The sequence below is a fragment of the Protopterus annectens genome, chromosome 7.part0, assembly GCF_019279795.1.
Source record: "Protopterus annectens isolate FY-2018-M chromosome 7.part0, PAN1.0, whole genome shotgun sequence".
NCBI lineage: Eukaryota > Metazoa > Chordata > Ceratodontiformes > Protopteridae > Protopterus > Protopterus annectens.
Genome location: NC_056739.1, coordinates 1061040969 through 1061067450, shown reverse-complemented (window position 1 = coordinate 1061067450; position 26482 = coordinate 1061040969). Strand labels below are relative to the sequence as shown.

Genomic DNA, 26482 nt, shown 5'->3' with positions numbered 1-26482 from the left:
CTATCACACATGAACCCCACCCCTGTAGCACAAACTAAACTAAACAATATTTCCAAAGCAGATTATAACCTCTTACGGGATGGTATAAATAGCTTCACTTCACCTCTACCCTCGGATGGAACTGGCAACTATGCCAAGTTCTACACAAATGCTTTATACAAATACCTGAACAACTGCATTGACTCGGCCGTACCTGTTAGGACCAAAGCAAGCTCCTCAAGGAAGAGCAAACCTCTCTGGTGGACAACTGTCATTAACAGGCTTTACAATAAGAGGAATAAATTGCTGTCCAGAAGTAAGAGAGAGCGAGCCCCAAACTGGAAACATTCCCTCCTTAGCTTAAACAAGCAAATAAGACTCCTTGTGAAGTCCTCTAAAGCTAACTATGAATCCTCAACTAAAGACAACCATAAGGCTTTCTTTAGTTACATCCATAACCTAAAGGAAAGGTTCAGATCTGTGCCAAACTGGTAGTTAATGATACCACATATATTGAGCCTGTGGGCATTGCTAACCTGTTAGCTGACACATTCTGTGAAAACTTCACTCCCATTTCCCTGCCACACTTACCCCAAGACATCCCCCTACCACCTGTTCTCTACCCTGTATCTCTAAATAGCAGGTCATGTACACGCTCTCTAAGGTCATCCACGTCATCCATGGAACCTGATAACATCCCAGGCTGCGTCCTATATGGGTTCAAACAAGAATTAGCAATGCCATTGTGTACTCTTTTCAATCATAGTCTAAACACTGGCTTCATTCCAGCTGAATGTAAAAAGGCCACTGTTATCCCTTTGTACAAAGGTGGTGCTTCTACTGACCCTGAGAACTATAGACTTATTAGTCTGACTAGCCTCATGTGCAAGGCAATGGAGAGAATCATCATGGACATTACCAACAAAGACCTTGGTAACCTCCAGACACTTGACCCTACTCAAGGTTTTATTTGTCAAAGGTAGAACATGCCTGTTAAACATAGTAGACTTCTTTGAGACAGCCACCAAGGCCCCTGATTAGGGGAAATCAAAGCATACAGCCTACCTAGACTTAGCCAAGACTTTTGACACTATCCCCCACTCAGGCATAATTGACAAACTCACCCACCTATGTATCAACCATTATACCATTAGGTGGGTTGCTAACTGACTCATTGATAGAACCCATACAGTCAAAATAGGGGAATCCACCTTTAACGGCAGACCTGTGGCCAGTGGTGTTCCACAGGGATCAGTCCTGGGACCTCTACTGTTTGTAATTGATATCTCCAAAGTTCAAGCTAAAACTAAAGATCTGTGGCTGACAAAGTTTGCTGATGACTTTAAACTAGGAATGGTCATACAATCTCCAAATTATGTCAACATCCTACAAGAGGGTCTTACACAAACAAGTGACTGGTGCCAAAGTCATGGCCTTAAACTCAATGCAAAAAAATTATTATCATCCATTTCAGTAAGAATGATGTTCCTGATAACTATCACATCAATAACAATACCCTAAGTATGCACTCAGGGGTGACAGACCTGGGCACACAGGTTGACAGCAACCTTTCCTTTAATCACCATGTGTTCACAGTGGTAAGAAGGGCATTCTACATTGCTCATATCATAAGTAAGAGCATCATCTCCAGAAAAAAAAATGAAAGTTATAACCTCCCTGTACTCTTCCCTCATCAGGCCAATAATTGAGTACAATACCCCTTTTGGTATGTGCCTTTCCAAGCACCTGCAGCAATTGGAGAAACCACAAAGGTTCCTCACAAGGAAAATTCAAGGTCTTCAGCATCTGTCCTATGAGAACCATCTGAAATCACTGTCACTTTATTCTGTTTCATATAGACTACTCAGAGGCAATCTCTGCCTTGCATATAAGGCAGTCTTTGACCCTGCTTTAGTGGAAATGTTGCATATCCATAAGTCAAATGGTACATGGGTTACTTGCTCTAATGGCCTTAAACTGGTATGTGACATTAACAGAACCTGCTGGAGGGACAGATTTGTCTCCCAGAGGTTGCCACACCTTTAGAACAGACTCCTGCTTCATGTCAAGCAGAGCACCTCATTAGCCTCTTCAAACGCAATCTGGACGATTGGATTGGTAACCATAAATGCACCCCAGGGGTTCCACCTATGTCATTCTTGGACAGGGGTGATAGATGCTGATCGCGGAAACAAGAGTAAAACTTGGCTATGCTTGTAAGGGCCCTAGGGTCATTGGCCTAGTAACCGCATATGATCCTATGAAAAAATACAAAGACCCAAATATTGGAGAGGGGGGATCTACAGTAATAGAGAAAGAAGTAGTAGGTAAGACAGATTTGTGGTGGGTATATGGGGAGAAATTGGGAAGGCTTTTGGTGTGGAAGCTGCAGGAGAGAAGTAGAGCCAGAGTGTAGAAGAGCTACAGGGACAGGATGGCGTCGTGAGGCATGAAAAGGAAAGTATCAAGGAGGCAATATGGAGGTCAGGCATCATGAAACGATGGGGGAGAAAACAGTGTGGTGCACTGGCAGGAGAAAGGTAAAGGAGGAGAGCAGGTTAGAGAAGACAAGGAAATACAGTGGTAGGGGGGGAGAAAGCATGCATGTGTTTGAAGGTGAAGGAGGCTCAAGGAGGAGATGGGTTATTTGGATTTTTTACAGGAGATGGAAAAATAGTAAATTAAGTCTTTATGTGAGAAATACATAATGAAACAACATTGGAAGGGATGATACTGGTGTCCTTTACTAGGGCTAGAGTACAGTTGTTACTGAGTCAGGAATAGGAAAAGCTCCGATTGGCAGAGTATAGACCCTTATTATAAGAGAAGCCAACATTTTAGTGTTAATCATTACCAAATGGAGGGAAGAAATTCCCCCAGACTAATAGGGACAAGGCAGAAACATTTGTTAAGGATAGGACAGTGAAAGATAAATGGTGCTAGGTGAGGAAATTTATTGATCAGGAGATATAAGAAAACTAGGACTAGACAATGACAGTCTTTTTGACATTTGTAAGTCATTTAACATGCTTGACTGGAGATTTCTATTTATAATTTTGGAAGAGACAGGTGTGGGGCCAATATTTAGGGAATAGATTAAACATTCATATTGCTCCTCTGAAGTGAGATCATTAGTAAATTGGGAATTGATGGAGGCACTAAAGATAGGGAGGATGATGAGGCAAGGGTATCCTTTGTCCCCTAGTCTACTTGTTTTAATGACAGAAGTATTACCATAAAAGGATGAGACTACCTGGATGGGTAGAATGTAAGTGAAAAATGTTCAGGCTGTTTGCAGATGATTGTATGTTGCCAATGGATAGGCTTTATCTAGCAATGGAATAAATCTGGGAACAGCCGAAGAATTTAAAATGAATATGGGACTTCAATGCAGTTGGAAGAAGACTGTGGAATAGGGGTGGGAAAAGTAAAAGAGAAGTTGACAGAAAAGAAAGCAAAGCTTAAGTATATAAGTATTAGACTCTGGAGGACCTTAGGTCAGACAATGCAGAAAGGTTACAGTGAGTTGTTTGCCGAAGTTAATGGCCTGATCTTATGTATATGTATAGAATATATATATATATATATATATATATATATATATATATATATACACACACACACACACACACACACACACACACACACACACACACACACACACATTTTTTTAATACATCTCCTACCAGGGGTAGATACAAAGCTGGCTCAAAAGAAACAAATAAATTACGTTAGGTATGTGTAGAATAACAAGGATAGGAAAAAAGCAAAAGAATTGTTAAGACTGGGAAAAAACATGGCGGATGGGGAAGGTCTGACTTTCAGAAGAATTTGCAGGCAGTGATGTTAGCATTTGTATTAGGGGTTCAGGAATGCCAGGATGTTAAAGAAAGAACGGATGAGGAATAGAAGGGCATAAGGTTAAAGTGTATTTTGGAGTTTAGCACGGCAGAAGTGTATAAACCTTAGACATCTAATGAATTCTGATTAATAATGAATGGAATAATCCTAATGTTAAAATACAAAGTAAAACTATGAACTGAAGGAGATGGAGGGGAAGAGATTTGAATATGATAAATGCTTTGGTATTTAGAGTGGAAGAAAATGAGAACAGGTAGAGATTTATAAATTAGGAGGAAGAAATGGAAAGTTTTGTCCTGAAGGCAGGAGAGCAGCTACAGCTTATGCAACTAATATTGACTGTTAATGCCTGGTTAGTAAGGGCTGGTATGATCTGACCAATTCAATTAGAAGAGCTAAATACCAGGGTTCATGAAGTAGGTGATTTGCAATTAGAACTTGAATGTGGAAAGATATATGCAAGTTGCCTGCCCGTAGAGTCACAATGAATTGATTTCAACTCAGGAGCATCTAACTTACTTTATACTTATATCCAAGTTTAGTTAAGAATCAATTTGGTCAGTTGATAGAAAATTTAAGAAAGAGGTGAAGTACATTGGAAGATTTTGAGAAGATGAGATAAATTAAAATCTGCATATATTTAATGGTATCAGTATATGAGATGGTTGCATAGGTGGTTCAAAAATCTCCTACAGTTACAGAGATGTTGGAAGGTGGGGAGGGGAAATATTGGAGATATGGATTGAAGACAGTATGAAATCTGTATTTGTTTTGGGAGTGTTGGGCAGTTAAACATTTATGCAATACTTTTATAGAGGAATGGGAAAAAGGGTATGAGAAGTGATTCCTAAGTTTTTTTTAAGTTTATACTCTTGAGGTTACATGGACAGAAGTGGGAATGGATGGAGTAGGAGAAATTGCTGTTCTATCTGGAAGAATGAGAAAGGAATCTTATAACTAAAGGTTTGAAGAGTAAGATAGGCTTGAGAAATGAGATGGAGAAGGTCAGTAATTTAAGAACATCAGCATCTCAGGGTGATAATAAAATTAAGAAAAAGTGAAGAAGGAATGGGATAAAATACTGGACATGTATTCTAGATAATACTATTTATATTTGTAAGTGTATTATGTTCATTTCAGGGGTCATGATATATGTTCCATGTTGCATTAGAGTATAGCACTGTCAGGGTTCATAGTTAAAAAATGGTACTGGTCTCTTCCAAAGGAGGGTGGGGATTGTGAGAAAAACATGTAATTTAACATTATCTGTTGAAATTTGAAATTTGAGAATAATAATATGCTAAGCGTAGTTATATAAGATGTATTTCTGTGTGTGTATATATATATATATATATATATATATATATATATATATATATATATATGGTTCCCATTCAGAAGCCTGAAACATCATAAGCCTGAAAATCAAAATCCTGAAACCAAAAGCCTGAAAATTCAGAATCCTGAAAACTCAAAATCCTGAAAGCCCAAAATCCCGAAAGACCAAAATCCTGAAACTCAAAATCCTGAAAACACAAATAATGCTAATATGTCACTATAAAGACACTAATATCTACCAACTGACCCTGACCCTAACCCTAACCCTAAGGTCCGTCACTATCGCACACTCACCTGACCAGCCTCTAACCCTAACTCACTTAAACCCCTAACCCCAATATTTGTCACTATTGCATACATGCCTAACCTGCTCTAACTCTAACTCACTTAAACCACCCTAACCCTAAAATAAAACCAACTGCACACTTACCTGACCCCAACGCATGACCTAACACCACAGGGCTAACAATAGCAAAGCCACAATGACATCAGTATGTCTATTTTGTGTTTTCAGGATTTTGAGTTTCAGGATTTTGGTCTTTCGGGATTTTGGGCTTTCAGGATTTTGAGTTTTCAGGATTCTGAATTTTCAGGCTTTTGGTTTCAGGATTTTGATTTTCAGGCTTATGATGTTTCAGGCTTCTGAATGGGAACCATATATATATATATATATATATATATATATATATATATACACATACACACACACACACACATATATATATATATATATATATATATATATATATATATATATATATATATATATATATATATTATTATGGCAGACATAAAAGAAGAAAAGGGTTTTGGTGTTTTTGAGTGATGATGGTATTGCATTTTCTAAAATATTAAAAATAATATTAATAATATAAATACATATTTTTTTTTCAAAAGATACAAATGTAACATGCTTCAGAATTATAAATATTTTCTGTTGCTATCATACCAATGTTTAAATTAGTATTTTTTTATCTGGACAGTACTATTTTGAAAAACTTTAAATGTTTGAATAGAAGAAAGTGGCAAATATTGAAAATTTTCATGCAAAAATTCATGTTGCAACTATTCCCATGTCTTTGCAAGTAAAGGCTCATGTTAACAAATGTTTACAAATAAATATTTAAATAAATTGTATAAAAACAGCTTCCCTACACATTGATGAGCTTAAAATGAATGAGGTACCATCTGGTTGAGCTTATCTTAGTAAAACTAAACTCTCTGATCACTGTTATCAATAGGAAATCACTTACAGTTTGTTTTAAGTGTCCATCTGAATAGCTTCCATTCTTTTGAGAAACAGCTTCCTTCATCATGCTTATACAATGCTTAGTTGGCAAATATAAGTTATATATAGGTTTGCCTATCAGCCATCACAGCACACTTTTTCAGCTCACCCTTTACCAAAAATTAAATATAAAAAATGGTGAGCTAAAAACATAAAAAAATACAAAAATATTGTTTCCTGGAGCAAACCCCCTCCTGCATCCCCCATTTATGCTCTATATTACATGTACCAATGCCATGGTTGGGGTCCCCTACATATTACCGAAATGTCACTTACCCGACTTTCATGTGATCAAGCAGAGAACACCGACAGGACATAACACCAACTGCTCGGAACACTGACAGGTAATTAACAGAAAGGAAGTGCTTGGCCAGCATGTTGACCTTTGCCCCTTACCTCCATGGTAGTGTGATCTCAGAGTTGGTATATTTCATTTGGGGGGGTGTGGGGGATGCAGCTCCCCACATAAGGGGGTGTATTTTCTTTGTTTCCATTGTAGTGTGCTTGTCAAGTTGGCCAACAGGTTACTTACCATTAGTTCCTCGTCTGTGTTCCAAGAGGTCAGTGTTATGTCCTGTTGGTGTTCTCGGCTCGATCATGTGAAAGTCAGGTAAGTAGCATTTTGGTAACATGTAGGGGACCCCACAGTTGCACCACCTTGGAAAAAAGGGCAAAAACCTGCAAAAAACAGTCCACCTCACACAATAGAACACATTATGGTGAAACACACTGCAACATTAAATTTTAGAACTAAATGCACTCAACAACCAATGCAGCTTTCACTTCTAACTATGCCAGTTAGCTATAATTGATTTGGTATGTATAAATTATATATAAGTTGCATATATGTTCAATGGTTGTGAGTGTCTTGCCAATGTGTGGAGAGAGACATATATGTATTTTCATCTGGAAGTGATTATAGCCAGCTGTTTTCATCTAGTTGCAATTTTATCTCGAGGTAACTCAATGAGTCATAAAGACCCAGAAATATTTACTACATGTCAAAATTCTTCAGAGAACTTGCCCTTTGTAAGTGAAATGGTCAGCAGTAAAAGAAAAACATTTAGAAAACAATTAGCAAACAGTTAAAAGATAAATACATTTAAATCAGGGATTAGAGAGATAATTTTTACTATGATATTAAATCATAATAAGGCATTATCTGAATTATTATGCTTCAAGAAAGCCAACATATATCCATAAATAACCAGAAAGAATATGCAAAAATATTATTAATATGCCTGACTTAGGAAAGGCTTTAGCTATAAAAAGCCTGTATGCCAATCAGCTGTTTAAAAATTGTACTTATGACATTAAAATAAATAAGAAAATCGGATTATTGTTAATAGAAAGGTCGGAATAAATTATATTTCAGAAGTGTCTTCTTAAAACATGTTTTTCTTAGATGTGGAATGAATTATCCATTGATGCTATGAATGCAGAAAAGCTATAAAAGTTGGAAACTAGACAGCTGTATTTGTAAAAAAAATGTAGAATACCTACATTTAGGTGAATCATAGGTTTGTTGTTAGTGGTTATGACCTTTATGAACTATGAATTTGTAAAGCACATTTTCAGCAGAACAGCCAAAGGATTGATACAATAAATGAAATCATTCATAGGGAATATATATCTAAGAATACTGAAGATCTCAGGACTTAATAAGTTCTGTCTGAGATGTTTTAAATTTCCTAATGGAATAAAATTTAACACTGACAATTATTGTGAACTGAATGAAATGTTCATATGACATGGGGATGAACTCTTGGAAGAAGTAAAAACTTTGAATGATAAAATTCTTAATGACTTGTTGTTTAATACAAGGGTAAATATGATAAGATTTTTGTTAATAACAAGCCAGCAACGTTCGATCATTAAGTCCAAGAAATCTAAAAAACTGGTTCAAGACAAGAATGATTATGCAGCACACAAACCCTGTTCATTTCTACTTGGGTCAAGAATGACTCTTACACTAGTTTTAAGGATGACAATTACACGACACAGGGAGGTACTGACTACAACTTCCCAATTAGGCCTGGAAGTTGCTCATCCTACATCACAAGGCGGTCATGAAATTAATTTATATCTGGATAGTGAGATCTGTTCCAATAGACTTGATGACCCTTTACAGTTCCTCCTTTATCCCACAGATCAGAGTGACTAGTGAACAAGTGTATTTACTCTCATGACAGTCATATTACTACCCCATCCAAATTGTAAGCTTAGGGTGGGGAGAAAGGAGAGGCAGTGGGGGTAGATAAGGAAGGACAGAAAGGGGAAGAGCTACCACAAACAACAGGAATGCCAACTAGAGAACTCAACCTCAATTTCCTCAATACATGATGGTAAGCTTCTTAGTCGTAATGGGTTTAATATTCTTAATTATAGTTATCTCAGCATTACTATTGCCTACTTCTCTTTATTTCAGAAAGGTTTTACTTTTATTCCGCAGACTAAGACAGATACACCTAATTTACTATTAGAACTCAGACTTTTCACAAAAAAATTGAAGCTTGTTATTTTATTTAATGACAGGGATGATTTTACACAATGCACATATGCTATACAGAAAAAAGTATTTTAACCCCAATATGCAAAACATAGTTGGTATTTTCTAAAAGGCCTGTGAAAAAGATTTATACAATTATGACAAGTTGTATCATCTCAAACAGTACAACTTGTCCGCCAGTGCATGTTCTTTATTGTTATCTTTACATCATGACCACACAGTTATTATAATTAAACCATTAAAAGGTGGTGAAATGGTGATATTTGACAAAACATATTATATGGGAAATTTTTCAGTTATTTCAGGACAGAAAAAATATATTCCCATGCCAAGAATGAAATCAATGTGTTCTACAAAAATTTTAACTTTTTTTCAGAAGATTCCCTTTCCCAAGGATTTCTTACATCCAACTGGTATAATTTTTGTCCAACAAGAATCCTGTTATACCAGATCTTTTTGGTATTCCCAAAGTTGACAAAAATATCAATGATCTACTGTATAGATTAACTGTAGCAGCTAAGGGAGCTAAAATTTACACTTTTCTGTATTTATTGATGCTATATTAAAAGACATCCTGTCCAATTGCAGTCACATTCTCAAGGACTCTTGAGACTTAAGTAAATATCTTTAGAATTATTTCATTGACAACCACATTTTTTTAATGGCTGATGTAGTGGATCATTTTACCAGCATTCCATATGAAACTGGTTTAGAATTTTTTCATGCATCTTTACTTGAAATACAGCACTTAGATAGTGAAACAATCAGACTTATGGAATCGATGGAATTCACCTTACTGAATAATTTAATCTTTTTTGAGGGGACTATTGCAGACAATTAAGAGGGGTGGTTATGGGTTCGGCTTTCACCCCAATTTATGCCAAGTTTGTTATGATCTTCTGGGAAAAAGGTACATTTTAAGTTCTCCTTATGAGTCTTGTTGGAACTTATATTTTCATTACCTAGATAACATTCTAATCCTATGGTCTGATTCGGGAACCCCAATAGATGATTTTATAAGTTATGGTGGGAATACAGTACAGTTATGTACACTTACCATAAATGTAGATGTTCAAGTGTATTCACTGTTGCAGTCATCACTTTTGGGTTATCTGCTTGCAGTAGCCCTCAGTTGGCCTGATTAACAAAGTCTTGGGTCCTGCGTCGGTTGCTGTCCCTTCTTCCATGACATTAGTTGTCAGGGGTATAAAATATGCAGCCAACGCCATTACATCCATTTTTCTTGCCCCAGATGTCAGGTCCCCCCTTAATGGGAAGCCATTAAATCTATAAATATACAAGGTTATACCTCCAACAAAAAAGCAAATATACCAAAAAGCTTTAGAAGAGAGCAAAGGAAAGTAGAGGTATATCAAAAAAAGAAGGGGGCTGGAGGGAGGGTAACCAGGTTATCTCAGTAGAAAAATGGATATCAGGTATCCAACTAATTCTAAATCCCAAAAAGACAAAACTGCTACTATTTACCTCTAACAGATAAAAAAAAACCCTCTCCTTTACCATAACATCTAAGGACGGCACCACCATCTCCCCTTCTAACCACACCAAACTTCTGGGCATTGAAATAGACAATAATCTCCACTTTGATGTTCACATCTCACATACCATAAAACTAGTACACAAAATACTAGGCTCCCTATACAAGCATAAGTTCTTTCGCTCACAAAAAGCAAGAGTCACTCTTGCACAAAGCCACCTCCTCTCAACTCTATTATACACAGCACCAATCTTTACCCAAATCAGACACTGTGACCTAGACAAACTAGAATCATGCTACAATAAAATAGCCAAGTTTGCTACTAACTCAACCTATAGAACCCATCACTGTGCTGCACTAAAAGAACTAAAATGGCTTGAGCTACCATAATTACTTAACTATCACCAGCTGGGCACAGGCTACAATATTCTCAAATATCCTGAAAAAAAACCCTCATTATCCAACCTACTTGCTAGCTATACTGCAAACCGGTACCTAAGATCCAGTGAAAAATCTCTCCTCTCCTTACCAAGGCTAACAATAATGCAGAGAAAGCACTCTACTCCCACACCGTTGCCAGAAATTGGAACTCTCTTCCCCTATCCGTGTCCACTGCCCCCTCCACATCCATATTCAAAAACTTCCTCAAATTGCACCTTCTTAGTACCTGGTTATGCCCTTGTATCACATAACCCTACCCATTCTACTATTAACTCCCCAAATTTCTCTCTGATCACATGCTGGAGCTCTGATCCCCTGTAGGCTTGGTCATCTGAAAGGGTACTTTTAACTGTAGAATCTTACTTGATATATTTTCTTTTCTTACCAATGTATGACTGACATTGTCTTTTTACCCATGTTCTATATCTTTTTTTACCTGGAGTGTTTTTATTAATTTGTTGTTATATTACTATGCTCAGCATACATGATGTAACCTGTTTTGTGTATTATGCTGGATGTACTGTATTTGTATAACTTGATGTTGGAGCTTTTCTCCCCAGGCCTCCGCTGAAAATGGACCTGGTCCAGTCGGAATTTCCCTGTTAACAAATGTAAAATAAAATAAATAAATCTACATTTATAAGTGTACACAACTGTACTATGTTCTTTATGTTTCACTGTTGCAATCATCACTTTTGGGTAGATTCCCAAAGCTAAGGATGGAAGGAGGAATTTAAATAGAATTAGGACCAGCTAAAAGGCCCTGCAAGACTGCAGTGGCAAAGCCAGCTCTGGATTTAGACAAAATTGGCAGATGGTAATGCTTGGTGAAAGTATGTACAGAACTCCAGGTGGTAGCTTCTACGATGTCCCTGGTAGGGACGCCTTTATGAAAGGTTGTAGAGGTAGATGCAGCCCTGATAGAGTGGGGCCTGATCCCCTGTGGGATAGGTTTTCCATGGTGTTTGTAGCAGAAATTAATGCAATGGCCTATCCATTTGGAAATGGTTTGCTTTGAAATAGCCTTCCCCTTTGCCCCTGCAGCAAATGCCACCATCAGTTGATCAGATTTCCTTTGAGGTTTAGTTCTGTCCAAGTAGAATCTAAGTTGTCTGTGCAAGTCTAAGGAGTGTAGAATCCATTCCCCTTTGTTCTATGGATTAGGAAAGAAGGCTGGAAAATGTATGGACTGATTAAGGGCCACACTGGATACCACCTTGGGCATGAAGGAGGGATTGGTCCTGAGGGACACCCTGTCCGCATGAAAGATGATGAAAGGCTCTACTGCCATAAGGGCCTGTAATTCAGATACCCTTCTTGATGAAGTGATTGCTAAAAGGAAAGCTGTTTTCCAAGAAAGAAATTTTAAGTTTGCAGTGGCAGCGGGCTCAAAAGGAGCAAGGGTGAGCTTTTCCAATACAAAGTTGAGGTCACAGGTTGGAGTTGGAGCTCTCCTGGGTGGTCATAAATTTTTGACCCCTCTGAGGAACTGCTTAAGCAGTGGATGAGAGAAGAGGGGTGGTTCTGTGTTATAATGAGCTGAGATGGCTGAGGCATGAATTTTGATGGAGGAGGAAGACAGGCCCTTATGAAGCATCTCAGTTAAGTATTGTAAAATTTGAGGTAAATTGGGCACTGTTGTGCTCATCCCTTGAGATTGGTTCCAGGCACAGAATCTTTTCCATTTTTCAGCGTAAGACTTTCTGGTACTAGGCCTCCTTGCCTCTAAAAGGATATTCATCACTGGTTTACTGAGGGATGGTAAAGGAGAAATTATGTAATTAACCAGGCTGCTAGATTCAGTGTTTGAAGTTGAGGGTGCAGAATTTGGTTCTCCTGCTGAGACAATAGAGTAGGAGTCTGAGGCAGGTGTCTTGGGGCCCACAGTGACACACTGCACATGAGGGTGTACCAGTGTTGGCATGGCCAGTCTGGTGAAATCAAAATCGTCTTTGGTTTGTCTTGTTTGATCTTTAGTAGTACTTTGGAGAGCAGAGGCAGAGAAGGAAAGGCATAAACTGATAGGTTTTTCCAGCTGAAGGACAAAGCATCCACTTTCTAAGTTTGTTTGTGGGGAGTCCTTGTGCAGAATTTGTCCAACTGATAGTTTTGGGGGAGGCAAACAGGTCTATATCTGGGCTCCCCCATTTGCTTGTCAATGTGTTGAAAATCCTTGGCTCCAGTTTCCACTTGTGTGGGTCCATGAGGTTTCTGCTTAGTTCGTCTGCCAGTGTATTTAGTTTTCCTGGCAGGAACCGAGCTTGTAAATGTACTTGATAGCTCAGGGCTGTGTTCCACAATGCCATGGCTAGTCTGAATAGGGGGTAAGAATGTGTACCTCACTGCTTGTTTATGTACCACATAACAGTGGTGTTGTCCGTCTTTATCATTAATTGTCCTGGAAGAATGTGGTCTTTCAAGGCTGTCAGAGCATTCTGTACAGCTAACATTTCTTTTTGATTGATATGCAGGTGCATTTGACTTGGGTTCCATTTGCCCTGAATGCACTTCCCTGCCAGGTGGGCCCCCCATGCATAGTCTGATGTGTCTGTTGTTAAGGTTTGGATGGCAGGGGTAGTGTGAATGGTAGTCCCCTGTTTTGTTGGCAGGCCTCTGCCCACCGAAGGAACTCTAGGCATAGGCAAGGTATGATGGGAATCATTGCTTCTAGATCCTGTGAATATTGACACCATAGGCTTTTGAGATACCATTGCAGTTTCCTCATATGCAGCTTGCATATGGAATTAGAAGAATGCAAGAGGATATGAATCCCAAGGCTTCCAGTATTTGCCTTGCAGATAACTGGATTTTTGTGGCCACTTGTTTGAAGTAGGTTGTCAAGTGAATCCATTTCTCTGGCGTGAGGAAAGCCATCTGAAAAGCTGTATTCAAGCTTGCTCCCAGGAATATAATTTGTTGACAGGGTACCAGATGTGACTTCTTTTCATTTACAGTGTACCCCAGACAAGTCAGTACCCTTTGAACAAAGGCCAGATGATTCAAAAGTATGTCCTGGCTTTCTGCCTGCATTAGACAATCGTTCATTTATGGGTATATTTGAATATTGCTTTGCCTGCAGAATGCAATGACTGGAGCTAGGCACTTTGTGAATACCCTGGGGGCAGTAGATAAGCCAAAGGGCAGTGCAGAGAACTGATAGTGCATGTAGCCTGCTTTGAAGCGTAGGTATCTTCTGCAAGACTCCCTGATAGGAATGTGCAGGTATGCTTCTTATAAGTCTAGTGTTGCCAGCCATGCGTCTTTGCCTAGCATAGGAAGCAGCTGGTGAAGAGTCAGCATCTTGAATTTTGGAATCACCAGAAAGGTATTTAGAGTAGAAAGGTCCAGGATAGGATGCCATGTACTGCCTTTTCTGGGTACCAGGACAAGTCTCGAGTAGAACGCTTGTCTCTTTTCCTCTTCTTGTACCAACTGAATAGCACCCCATGCTTAAGAGAGAGAGAGTACTTGATTTTAGGCCTCTACCCACTGATTTGGGGGTAGATCTGGTCACCCGCTTGTTGGTGTTGGTAACGTGTGGAAGTGAAATCTGTATCCTTGGGATACTATATCTTGTCCTGGGTAATGAGTTCCCAGTTTTTGGCCTGCAGACCAATCTTTCCACCTAAAGGAGCATTCAGTTGGGAAGTGCTTGGAAGTTTTTAGAAGCAAGTCATTGAGACTGTTTTCCATAGGGAGTGTCTTACTACTCCCAGATTTGGGTGCGGAAACCCCCCACTGCTTAGTCTTGTGTGTCCCCTGGGACTGAAACCTGGGGTTTCTGCTATGTCTGGGTTTGGCTTGAGAAGACCTTGAAGAGCCTGGAAAAGACCAATTCTTAGAGGGCCAGTGCCTACTAAATCTAGGAGGCTGAACTTGTATGAAATCTTTAACAGGTTGCATAGATTTAGCTTTATCTTCCATCTTTTTAAGAACTTCCTCAGCCTTCTTGACAAACAGTTGGTCACTGACTTAAGGGAGCATCCAACAATTTAGCTTTAACATGATCAGGTAAAGATTGCTCCTTAAGCCAAGCATGCCTTCTGAGCACAGAACCAGTAACAGCAGCCCTGCAATAGGCCTCTAAAGAATCAAATCCACATTGCAAAGTATGTTTTCCAACCTGTTCAGCAGAATGCATTAAATCCTGTAATTCTTTATTTTCCACACAGTCAGGAATCAACATAATTTTCTGTTTAAGCAATCCAATAACATGTTGTTGATACTTTAACATATGAAACTGGCAGTTTAAAGCCCTAATGGCCAAGGTTGCAGAAGTATAAACCTTCTTACCCCATCTATCCAGCGCCCTGAAGTCTCTATCAGAAGCGGTAGGATTTTTAGCAGTAGAAGCCTTAATGCCCTTGGGTCCCTGTGAAATAGTCTCTGGATCCACAATAGGATTTTTAAAAAGGAACTTGTGTGAATCAGGAACCCTGTAATATCTGTCAGGTTTTCTGGGAGCAGGAGGCAAAGAATCAGGGGCCAAACTAGATTCCGAAAAAGCATCATCAACAATGTCTAGTACAGGAGGAATAGCTAAAGGCCTATGCTGAGGCAGAAGTAAGAAATCCCTAAGCCTCTTTTTTTAATCAGAAAAATCCTGGCTTTCCCAGTGGAAATGTTCCCTTAGAGTATGTAAGGTTTCACCAAAAGAAAAATCCTCTGGAGGGGAAGCAGAGGGAATAGAGTCCTCTGCATCAGAACCCTCATGGGTAGATAAGGGCAAATTCAGATAATCAGAAGAATCAGAAAAATCAGAATCCTGGTCAGAAGATTCATAAACAACTTTGCTTCTGTTAGAAGGGGGAGGCTGGCTTCCACTGATTAGAGTTATAAGATCTTCAGCCATTCTTATCACTTGTTTTTTAGGCATAGAGGCCTGAGCATGTGGCCTGGGCGTCAGATTTTAGGCATGGTTCGAGATTTAGGCCTAAAAGAAGAAGGAGGCATCGGTTTAATATGCAAGGCCTGAATACACTCTCAGAAGCCGGTGCCTGCACAGCGGCTCTGGACACATCTAAGGTAGAGACATCCGTAGGTTCCATAGTTGAAGCATCTTGCGGCATACCGGACTCTAAATGGGTCTCAGTAGAGGCCTGCGAATCAGAAGTAGTGGGTTTCAGGGGCTGCAAAAGTGCCTCACTGAGTACCGGCGAACTGGCGACTGGCTTAGGAGAAGCGTCGTCGGCAGTTTTGGACCTCGGCGGCCTGTCTCTGTCTTTATCCTTGAGTTTTTTCAGAATCCCGGTATTCAGATGGCTAACCGACAACATTTCTGGAAAATTAAACTGAGAACTGAAACATTTAGAGGCGAAAATATACAGACGGGTAGTGCGCTAATTAAATAAAGCACAAAACCGACAGCATGGTACGTCATGGTCAGGGCCTAGGCAAGGAATACAGTACGAATGAAAATCTTTATGAGGTATTTGCTTTCCACAAGTAATGCAATTATTAACTTTTACTTGACATCAGTAAGGAGCAAGAAAATGTTCCCCCAATGGGGTACTTAGCTTTAGTTGAGGACTTCGGTTCTGAAACTCGACAATGAAAATTTCAGGAGTCGGCCGACTGGCACTTGCAAACTGCTTCTGCTTTGTGAACCGCACGGCAAGAAAGACTGATGCAATGGCATCGGCTGCATGTTTTATACCCTTGACGACCTGACATCATGGAAAAAGGGACAGCAACCGACGCAGGACCCAAGACTTTGTTAATCAGGCCGACTGAGGGCTACTGCAAGCAGATAACCCATTAGTGATGACTGCAACAGTGAAACACGAAGAACATCATTATGTTTCTTAAGTTCATCCACACACACCAAGGATAGGGTGAACTATTTAAATGTGACTATTTTCAAGAACATCAACTGCTATGATTGTACTATATACCAAAAACATGTTCTGAAATATGTATTTACATTATAAGAGACATCACCCCTATGGTTTGAAAAATATTATAATCAGTTTATTAGGTTGGTGAGAATGTGTTCCACTTATGAGTTATTCTCTAGGAAGATGGACATATTAACCAAGATGCTTCTAGACAGGGGATACCCTAATGCTTTAGTCACTAAAATTGCTTCCAAGGTGAATGTGGAGTGGAAAAAATAGATATAAATTCCTTCTGGTTACAGTCATTCAAGTGCAAACGTATTCTACCTGTCCCACCAGATCCAAACACCTGTAAACAAAGAATCTAACAAAAATTTTACTAAGGCACTGGTTTTAAAATACAATAGTGATTTAAATCTTATTAAAGATATTATTAGAAGAAACTGGAATATTTTGAGAAGTAACAAACATATTTTTCATATATTGGGTGATGGGCCTAACTTTGTTTTTAAAACAGGTAAAAATTTGAAAGATTTGTTAAAATGTAATCAAAAAACATTTATCAATACATCCACCCAAATACCACCCAAACAAGATTCCTGATCTCTCAGGCTTACTCAACTTTCACAATTCTGCTCTCCAACTAAGATCCACAAACAAAGCCCTTCTTGAAGTAACTAAGTGTAGACACAGTGCTGGTGAATCCCTCTACTCCCTCACAGTTGCTAAAATCTGGAATTTTCTTCCACCAGATATCAGATTGCAAAGCAGCAGTCCCATTTTTAAAATCCAATTAAAAGCCCACCTCAATCTCATCTGGCAATAAACCTGTACTGACTATGGCTAACCCTACTACCACCATTCAGATAAATCTTCCTCTGGTACTACTCAAAGTTCAAACACATAGGAAAAATAAAACTACCATAATGAATTGTATTTTTAAATGTATGCATATAACTGTATATATTACTGCACTTTCTGTTTCACTGTTTTACTACTGTACACTCTATAGTCTACACTTATGTAACTTCTCATCATACTATGCTATGATATACTATTGTTTGCTCTATTAATTTATACTCATCTCTGACGTTTGTATTTTTATCATATATGTGGAGCTTTTGCATATTTTATGATTGTCATGTATGTGCAGCTTTTCTCCCGGGGTCTCTACTGAAAACAGGCACCTGATTGCCCAGTCAGACCAACCAATCAAATATAAAATAAATAAATAAATACATGGAAGCCAAAGGGGACCCCTAAATGTGGTACGTGTTGCCAATGTAGCTACATTCTTGAGGAAGAATATTTAGATCTTGACAGCCAGCGTTTTGCTTAAGTCTGTTTCACCAAAGGTCTTGTTCTTCTACAGGTATGACTTACCTGGCAGGCTCCTTCAGCTGCAGTTCATTCTATATAGGAAAGACAGAAGGACCTGTTTGTAAACAAATCTATGAACTCTGTTATGATATTTTGAGAAACAAAACTAATAATGCCCTATATAAACACATTCTGGTTTGTGCTAATTTCTCAAAATTTTACTTTGGTGCTGTTGAGGTGGTGACATCCAATGAAAGAGGTAGACACTGGGAGACTGAATATCAGTATGTGGCAGTTAAAATTTTATTTTTCTTCACCTCCTGGTTTAAATTATCTTATCTCAATCAACTCCGTTTTAAAGTTAAGTGCAGCAAAGCTCTAAGTAATATTCATGAATAAATATGATTGTTTTGCTTCTGGCTTCAGACAGTGGATTCAGTTAACATTTTATTATCACTTTGTTGTGTATATTTTTTAATTTTTTATTATTTGTACTGTATTATGTTGCATAATGTACATTTTTACTTGTTCAGTAATACATTTTAATAATGCAGTTTATTTTAATTATATACTCATTAATGTACCTACTTGAACTGATCTGTTTTGATTTTTCTACCTAGTTCACAAGTATGTTTATTTCTGGTAACCCTTTACATTGTTTTTACTTCGTTATCCATGTGACACTACGTATCTGGTTGGTCATGTGACACGGGTATCTATTTATAGAAGCCATTTTAATTTAAGCAGTTTTGGTTCTGATGAAGTCATTTTGAATGTATGGAATGAAAGCACTTGATCTATTGTTTTATATTCTATTCAAGGAATAAATTCCTGGGAATTCTCAACAAGTTTTGTGAGATTGTTTGTTTTCCCTGCAAACACCGAACAGTGTGTGTGCCTTTGTCGTGATTTTTAGTGAAGTTCTGAAGTTTTAAATGAAACAAGAAAATAACTAGCATGGGTTAGTCAGGGAATTCCTATCTGCTGACCATTTCTGTGTTGCAGGGTGGTGCACGATTTCATTAAACACATTTTGCAACATCAAGAAGTTATGCAGGAATTTGTGTGTTTTGTGACACATTTTCACAAATGAAATGTACTGCACTTATGTGCCTTTTTTTACTGTTTTTGACTCCCTCCCTACCAACAACTGTCCTTCCCTTAACCAGCCTTGCACCCATTTGGTCCTTGAATAGTGACACTTTTGAACTACTAAAAGTGGTGCTGGCCAAAAAAGACCATCACCCAACCAGGCAAGAGTGTTCTCAGTATACCTTGTCTATGAATTTTTCACCATGGAACTCTGAGAGGGCCAGGAATGCCCTTGTTCCATTGGTCTGAGAGTCTAATTGCACCCCATCTATGTCTTTGTCTTTTGGATTCTCCTGTTAGGGGTCACCACAGCAGATCACTGGTCTGCAGACTGACACACATAAATGCACCTACTGCATGTCTTCCCCCCATCTATGTCTGGATCCTAATTTTCCCAAGGTTGGGGAATTAAATGATATTCCTTGCTCATCTTTCAGCTGCATTATTTAAATGCAGACTATGAGGGCATTTCTAGCAGACACTAACCTTCACCCCTTGGTAGCTGCTGTGAACACTAGTGTCACCATGAATGCCTACTATTCCCTCACCTAGTATTTGCATGTTTCCACCCATGCAACAAACTCACATTCCCAAACTCTTCTATTTTCCATCACTTGCAAGTATGTACTTGCCAGTGACAAATATAGCTGAATGGAAAGACTGCTCCTTCCTCCATAGCAGAGCACGCCAGCATTGACCACTTACTCCTGTCCATCTTTTTCTGGCTTTACCAGTACCCAGCCACTATTCAAACTCAACCATTTATTTGGAATATAGTCATGACTGTATCCCTGTTTTCTATGGACAGTGCACATGAGGAATATTCCAGCATCCTGACTCTAAGATGTTTCTAGAGAACAGATAGCAGAGTGATGAACACTGATGCTGAGGTAACAGCTGCTCATAAGGAGCACCAGGCAGTTTGAAGGAGGGGTTAAGGGCGCTTTCAAATTTTGTCTTGAGAACCAAACTGCTACAAATGCTCCTGCAGAAACACAGTAATCACATTTACCTTTCCAAAATGTGTACTTTCTTGGATATTGTAGAAAGCTTTCAAAATGTATGTTTAATTATAAAATACTGGCACACATTTACTGCTTGCTCAAATTTTAAATTTTTTATCTTTATATCATTTTATATTTTTACTACAGGTTCCAAATCGCTACTTCCAGCCTTTTGGCTCTGGTCCTCGAGCATGTGTCGGGAAGCATATTGCTATGGTGATGATGAAAGTTATTACAGCCACCCTTTTAAAGAAATATAAACTTCATACACTAGATGGCAGAACTGTGGATGATATTAAAAATATCAATAATTTGTCTCAGCATCCTGAAGAGCCCCAATCCAGACTTGAGATGATATTCATTGCAAGACGCAAAGCAAATCCATAGCATGATTTCAAACTTAAAACTGCTGCCTGTAGTAGTTCTTTCAAAAAGCTCTTATTTAGACTTGAGTAAAGTAAATGACTGAATACTCTCTTGCTTAATACCATACCAAGACATGGAATTTCTTACAATAATTATGAAGTATAATGTTATTTCTCTCAATACACTTCATAAATGGATTTTAATTCTACTTTTTCATACAGAAGGCAACTGAAATATCCAGGATTAAGGTTAACATTTTATTTACCATGGCATAAAATATCAGTATGTATGGCAAACACAAGTAAAATCAAACACGAAATGCTAAAGTACATTAGAGGCAACAGAAACATTCACAGCATAACAGTCAAGAAAGCATGCATGCATGCATGCATGTAAGTCTGTAGTACAGCTTAGGAGAAATCAGGTTGATGCTAGTCTCTGCTTTCAGTGCTATAGGTACTACATGGATATTTTATTTTGGAAGTGATTTTGGCAAGATTTCTTTGTACTGCATCTCCTTCTCCATAAATATTCCGTGTCCCTTGGAACAATGAGTAACAGCACCAAGAGCAAAATTTATCTATATTTTATTTTTTTATTTTTTTACATAACCGATTCCCCAAAACAAGGCTCAAAGCTTTAACTTTCTTTGATATAAAATACAACTAAAGGACTTAAAAAACAAGAAACTGAAAAATAGGGGTCTATATCAGTTTGTTGCAATGCAATTGCAGCAAACACCGAATCGTCGACCCTCATTCAGCGAAAATCATTTCAGCGATTTGCTGAATTTACCAAGGGCAAGTAAATACTTGCCCTACAGCACAACTTTGCCCTTTTTCTCAACTGTAGTGCAATTTTGGAGTTGGTATATATAGTTAGGGGGACTATGGGGGATGAAACCCCCCAGTTGGTTGTATTCAAGTTGTGTAGTTGTCGGTTCGTTGTGCTGTAGGGCAAGTATTTACTTGCCTCTGTAAATTCAGTGAATCGCTGAAACGATTTTCGGTGAATGAGGGTCGACAATCCAGTGTTCATTGCAATTGCAGTGTGACAATCTAATATAGACCCAAGAATAGTATTTATAAAATACATTTGCAAGAAGAGCTGATGTGATTTGAAATGTAACACTATGTCAGGCTGCAGAGTATTTTTTCTGCACTTAGTGAAGACTTTTTTCCTGGTATACTGTTTTCTGTTCTTATTACCTGTTGTATAACATCAGTGTTGCTACCAAAATGGTAGTCTGTATATACCGTACCCCACTGCCATTGTTCTGAACCATGAATTTTTTAGTAACATGAATGCCACTTATTTAACTGCTGTAAGTAGTATATGTAGTCTACATTGATGATGGTTGTTGACATTTGTATTACTATTAATATTATTGAAATATTCATTATATAAAGTTTACTTCATAAGCATGTAAAACATAATTTTATATCTAATAATCATAACTTGTGTTTGAAAATTCTGAATGTCTGAAGATTCTTTTCAAACAGTATTAACATATTCATTTCAATGCAGTGTTAATAAAAGACTTGCTCTGTTTTCAACAACTAACTCAAGCTATATAAAACAGCACACAAAAAAAGGGAATGGCTGGATGAATTTTTATTACAATATAAATCAAATGTTCATAAATAATTATGAGGAAGGAAGATGCCATTTGTCTGACGAGACTGTGTGAACTGTTTTGCAGATGTTATTTACCAAAATAGGTTTTCACCCGGTAACAGAGCATACAGCATCAGAGACAGATGCTATATGTCTACACTTGGTGTTGTGATAAACAAAGCTCTGTATGCGCTTGCCTTATCTTCAGACTCTGACCCCACTTTGCCAATACAAAAGTGAAGACTGCAGTCTATAAACATTTCATTCATTTTTACATATATCTGTCAGTGCTGTGCCTCCTATCTCAGATATACTTGTAGCATCTCTCTCTCTCTCTCTCTCTCTCTCTCTCTCTCTCTCTCTATATATATATATATATATATATATATATATATATATATATATATATATCTCACTGGTATTCATTGGTTCCTGCTCTTCAAATGGTTCTGCACGTGTGACTATGGCAAAACCATATAACTTACTTGGCTGTTGATAACATATCAAGCACATCATTTACAGTTATCAGCTGTATCTGCAACCTACCCTAAATGATTTTTATACCTCTGAATCTAGACATGTAGAGCTCATTATACCATTGTCAAATAATTTAGCTAAACTGGACTTGGGTACATGCATTAATTGAAGTAAAAAGGTGAAAGAATAAAGTTGAAGGGGGAAGAATAAAAATGCAGCACATTGCAACAGAGACAGAAGCATTTAAGAGCTGACTGAGAAGGGAATAGATATAAGTAGTGTTGACTTATTTCTTAGGGTTAGATAGTCAAAGGATGTGTCAAATCAACAAAGCCCATATCACCAATGAGGAAGAAGGGTATGGGGGGATTACAAAGTACGCAGTCTGAAGTTTACCAGTTTTCTGCAAAAAACAGCCATTATACCATAGATCATATTGTTTAGTAAATCAGAAAATGGGTCTCACTATGACACAATGATTCTGGAATGAAGCAATTCAATAAAAAAATGCCTTAAAGAGCAGTGTCAAAATCCGTATCGCTCCTCTTAGCATCTAACAGTGTAATGCAATAAGTTAACATCAACTCATACGGGTCTATATTGGAAGCGTGAACGCTTACATTGTCGAATACGGCATGATCGACACTTATTAAGCGAACGCTCAATTTACCGACAGCTCAGAACATGGAAAACCACATAATCGAATTGTTTTGGTTGGCCAACACCATTCCACCCAGTGCCGAAAAGAATACACCGCCTAAATCACTAATGGTATAATCACACTATACAGTGCAATGTGTTTAAATGCACACCACACTACAATATACTACATTATGAAAGAAAATAATGTTATAAAAGTGACTGTATTTAAAGTGTATATCAACAAAAGCTCACCCTGTTTACATCCCATCTATGAAACATACATGGTCTGCACTACACTTTCAGCAGCATTGCTGTATCACTATATATGCACTTACCTTAACCAGCACCCTAACCCTAAGGTCAGTATCTATTGCACATTTACGTTAGTGAGCTATACTGGATAAGGGAATCACAAAACCTGTTATTTATACGTGCACTACATGAGGATAATATCACTCATTTAAATGTAAATTATGCAGAGATTCAGTATAACTTTTAATTGAAAACCCTTTAATAATTTGAGTGACTAATTCAACTTAACAGTACACTTAAATTCCATTAAGCCGCGGTGGCGCAGCGGTAGCATTGTTGCCTCACAGCAAGAGGTTCTCCCGTTCGATTCTCGGCTGGACCGCCTTCTGTGTGGAGTCTGTATGTCCTTCACGTGGTTGAGAGGCGTTCGAAAGACATGCGTGAATGAGCGTGCCTTCATTGAACGTTGGGCGTCAGGCTGGCACCTTGGCACCATAAAAATTGATTGCCATTCATTAGTGGACTGGAGTTCTGCTGTGGCGAGCCCTAATAGGGAAAAGCTGAAAGAAGAAGAAGTACACTTAAATTCTATTAAGGTGTAATTGTTACATGTTATATGTACTCTGCTACCAGTAGTGGTTTAAACAACCTAATCAACAAAGTTTTAGCTTTATCTTTAACCTGCTATAATTCAGGATTCACTGGTATATATTTTTGCTTATATTTTTAACTGTATTGAATGTATGTTTTCTCTAACACGTGCATACTGGCTTGGTTTTAACTGAAGCTGATAACAACCTCTCTGCTAGTGTATTTCTAACAACTGGAATCTATAAGTTTAACTCAAAGGTATTCCTATACTTGAACACTATTCTACCCTAATATTAATCAAAGTTTTTCTATCTTCCCTTAGATAGCCCCTTAAACACCAACCGCGTAGCTCCTAAATAAACGGCGGTGACGCAGAGGGACTGTGGTGCGAATGCACAAGCAGGCTACAAGCACTAAGTTCTCAGCCAACTATTCCCCAAGAAATTAGGGTAAAGAATACCCTCCTAAACTTTAGTACCATTGTAAAGCGTCTTGCAGGCAGGGACAGAACAGTACCTCTCTCACCCAATCTGGCAGCCCCTGTACAAACTACTTCTAACTATAGTGTACTTAAAATCCATTAAGTTTATTCTGCAATACAGCTACTCTTTAACCTAGTAGTAGACACAAACCTAGCTTACAAACCAAAGTTGCATAAAAATAAGTGCTGAGTAGTAAAGTTTTAACTGTTCCACGTAACAGAACTCTGTACTTACAGGTAGCTGACTTTAGGACCCTGGAAACTCCTGACCGGTGTATCCCTGCTCCGCTTCGCCCTCGCTACGCTCGGGCTCGCTCCGCTCCTCACCCTGCCCCCATATCCCACCCGCCCCCACTATATCCACATTTATTAGGTTCTAAATCCCACCCCTCTTCATCTCTGAACCAATCATAGCCCCCCAGCAGTTAATATACCTCCTCCCACAATTCCAGCTAATCACCAATTTACTAGCTGGCCCTCATAACCCCACACATAATATTAGCCATCCTCCTTTACTATTTGGGCAAAATAATGAAGTCTATCATCCTAGCTCTACTTCTTCTCCTACTGATTCCTTATCTCTCATCATGGTATGAAAACCAAACTCTACTGGGTATTCACTTCCCAAATGCCCACACCTGCTCTCATCAAACTCCTCCTTTCAACCTGATCTCACCTGTACACTGTACCATTACAATACCATGCTCCAATATTGTGTATCTCACTCAGCGCCACCTCAAAGTAACCACTTCAAAATCTGGCCTGAAGATACTAAGTAAACTTCTAAGACTCTTTGACCATCTGAAAGCAAGTATTACCAAAGATGGTGATATTCACCCCAACCCAGGCCCATCCATTGATTCAGACTCTATCACCCCTATCGTAACTCATAAATCCTCTAGCTCCCTCCTCATCCTTCATCTTAATCTAAGAAGTATAAATAACAAGATACATAATCTACATGCTATGATAGCCACTCACCTCCCAGACATCATGTGTCTATCGGAAACTTGGCTCAAACCATCCACTAAGGATGAAGAAATTCTTCCACCTGGATACAACATACTCAGGGTTGATCGGATAAAAAAAAAGGTGGTGGGATTGCAGTAATGTTTAGAAATACCTTGAACATCATTATGAATCCTACACAACCCCCCAAGGTCTCTAATATGGAACTAATTGCCCTAAAAATATGCCTTAACAATCAAAAGAGTATCAATCTTATTGTAGTCTACATCCCACCAGGGAAAAACTTAGAAACTGTGGAACAAACCCTAAGCTGGCTTACCTCAAACTACCCTCAAGAAACAATTGTGCTAGGGGACTTCAACCTTGACTGGTCGCAGTACTCTGACCAGTTGAATCCCCTGCCCATTAACCTATATGGCTTCTCTCAAAATATAAAATCTCCCACAAGAATAGGTAATTCTCAACAAAAACTTAGCATCATTGACTGGATTCTCACCAATAAAGACACAACTAATTATACCACAGGGACCCTCCCAAATGACCTTAGTGACCACCTTATCACCTTCATTACAAAACATAAACTGACGAGCACAAACCTTCCCATCTATAAGCTAGTTAGAAACAAGAAGAAATTTGTTCTTGAACAATTCCTAGCAGAACTTAAATCCTATAACTGGTCCATGTTAAAAACACTCCCCATTGATGAGAGTGTTACATACTTTAATTATACCTTCCTCAAAATATTGGACTCCCATGCACCTTACCGATCCATCAGAGCCAAAATAAGGATTGCACCTTGGCTAACTAAAGATACCAAAATAAAAATTAAGCTTAGAGACCAGGCCTGGGCAAAGTGGCGTACCACCAAAGAACCCCAAGATCACATCAAATTTCAGCAGCTTAGAAACTCAACAAAAGCAGAT

General features: G+C 38.4%; 1 protein-coding gene across 1 annotated transcript in view; it reads left to right on the top strand.

Annotated features, from left to right (window-relative positions):
* Positions 1-21323, top strand: part of LOC122806858 (aromatase) — a 313131-nt gene extending 291808 nt beyond the window's left edge. The window contains exon 9 of the mRNA XM_044077618.1: positions 20312-21323. Within this exon, the coding sequence (XP_043933553.1) occupies positions 20312-20551 (240 nt within the window). The 3' untranslated portion in view covers positions 20552-21323. The remainder of the gene's footprint in view (positions 1-20311) is intronic.
* The last annotated feature ends 5159 nt before the right edge of the window (positions 21324-26482 follow it).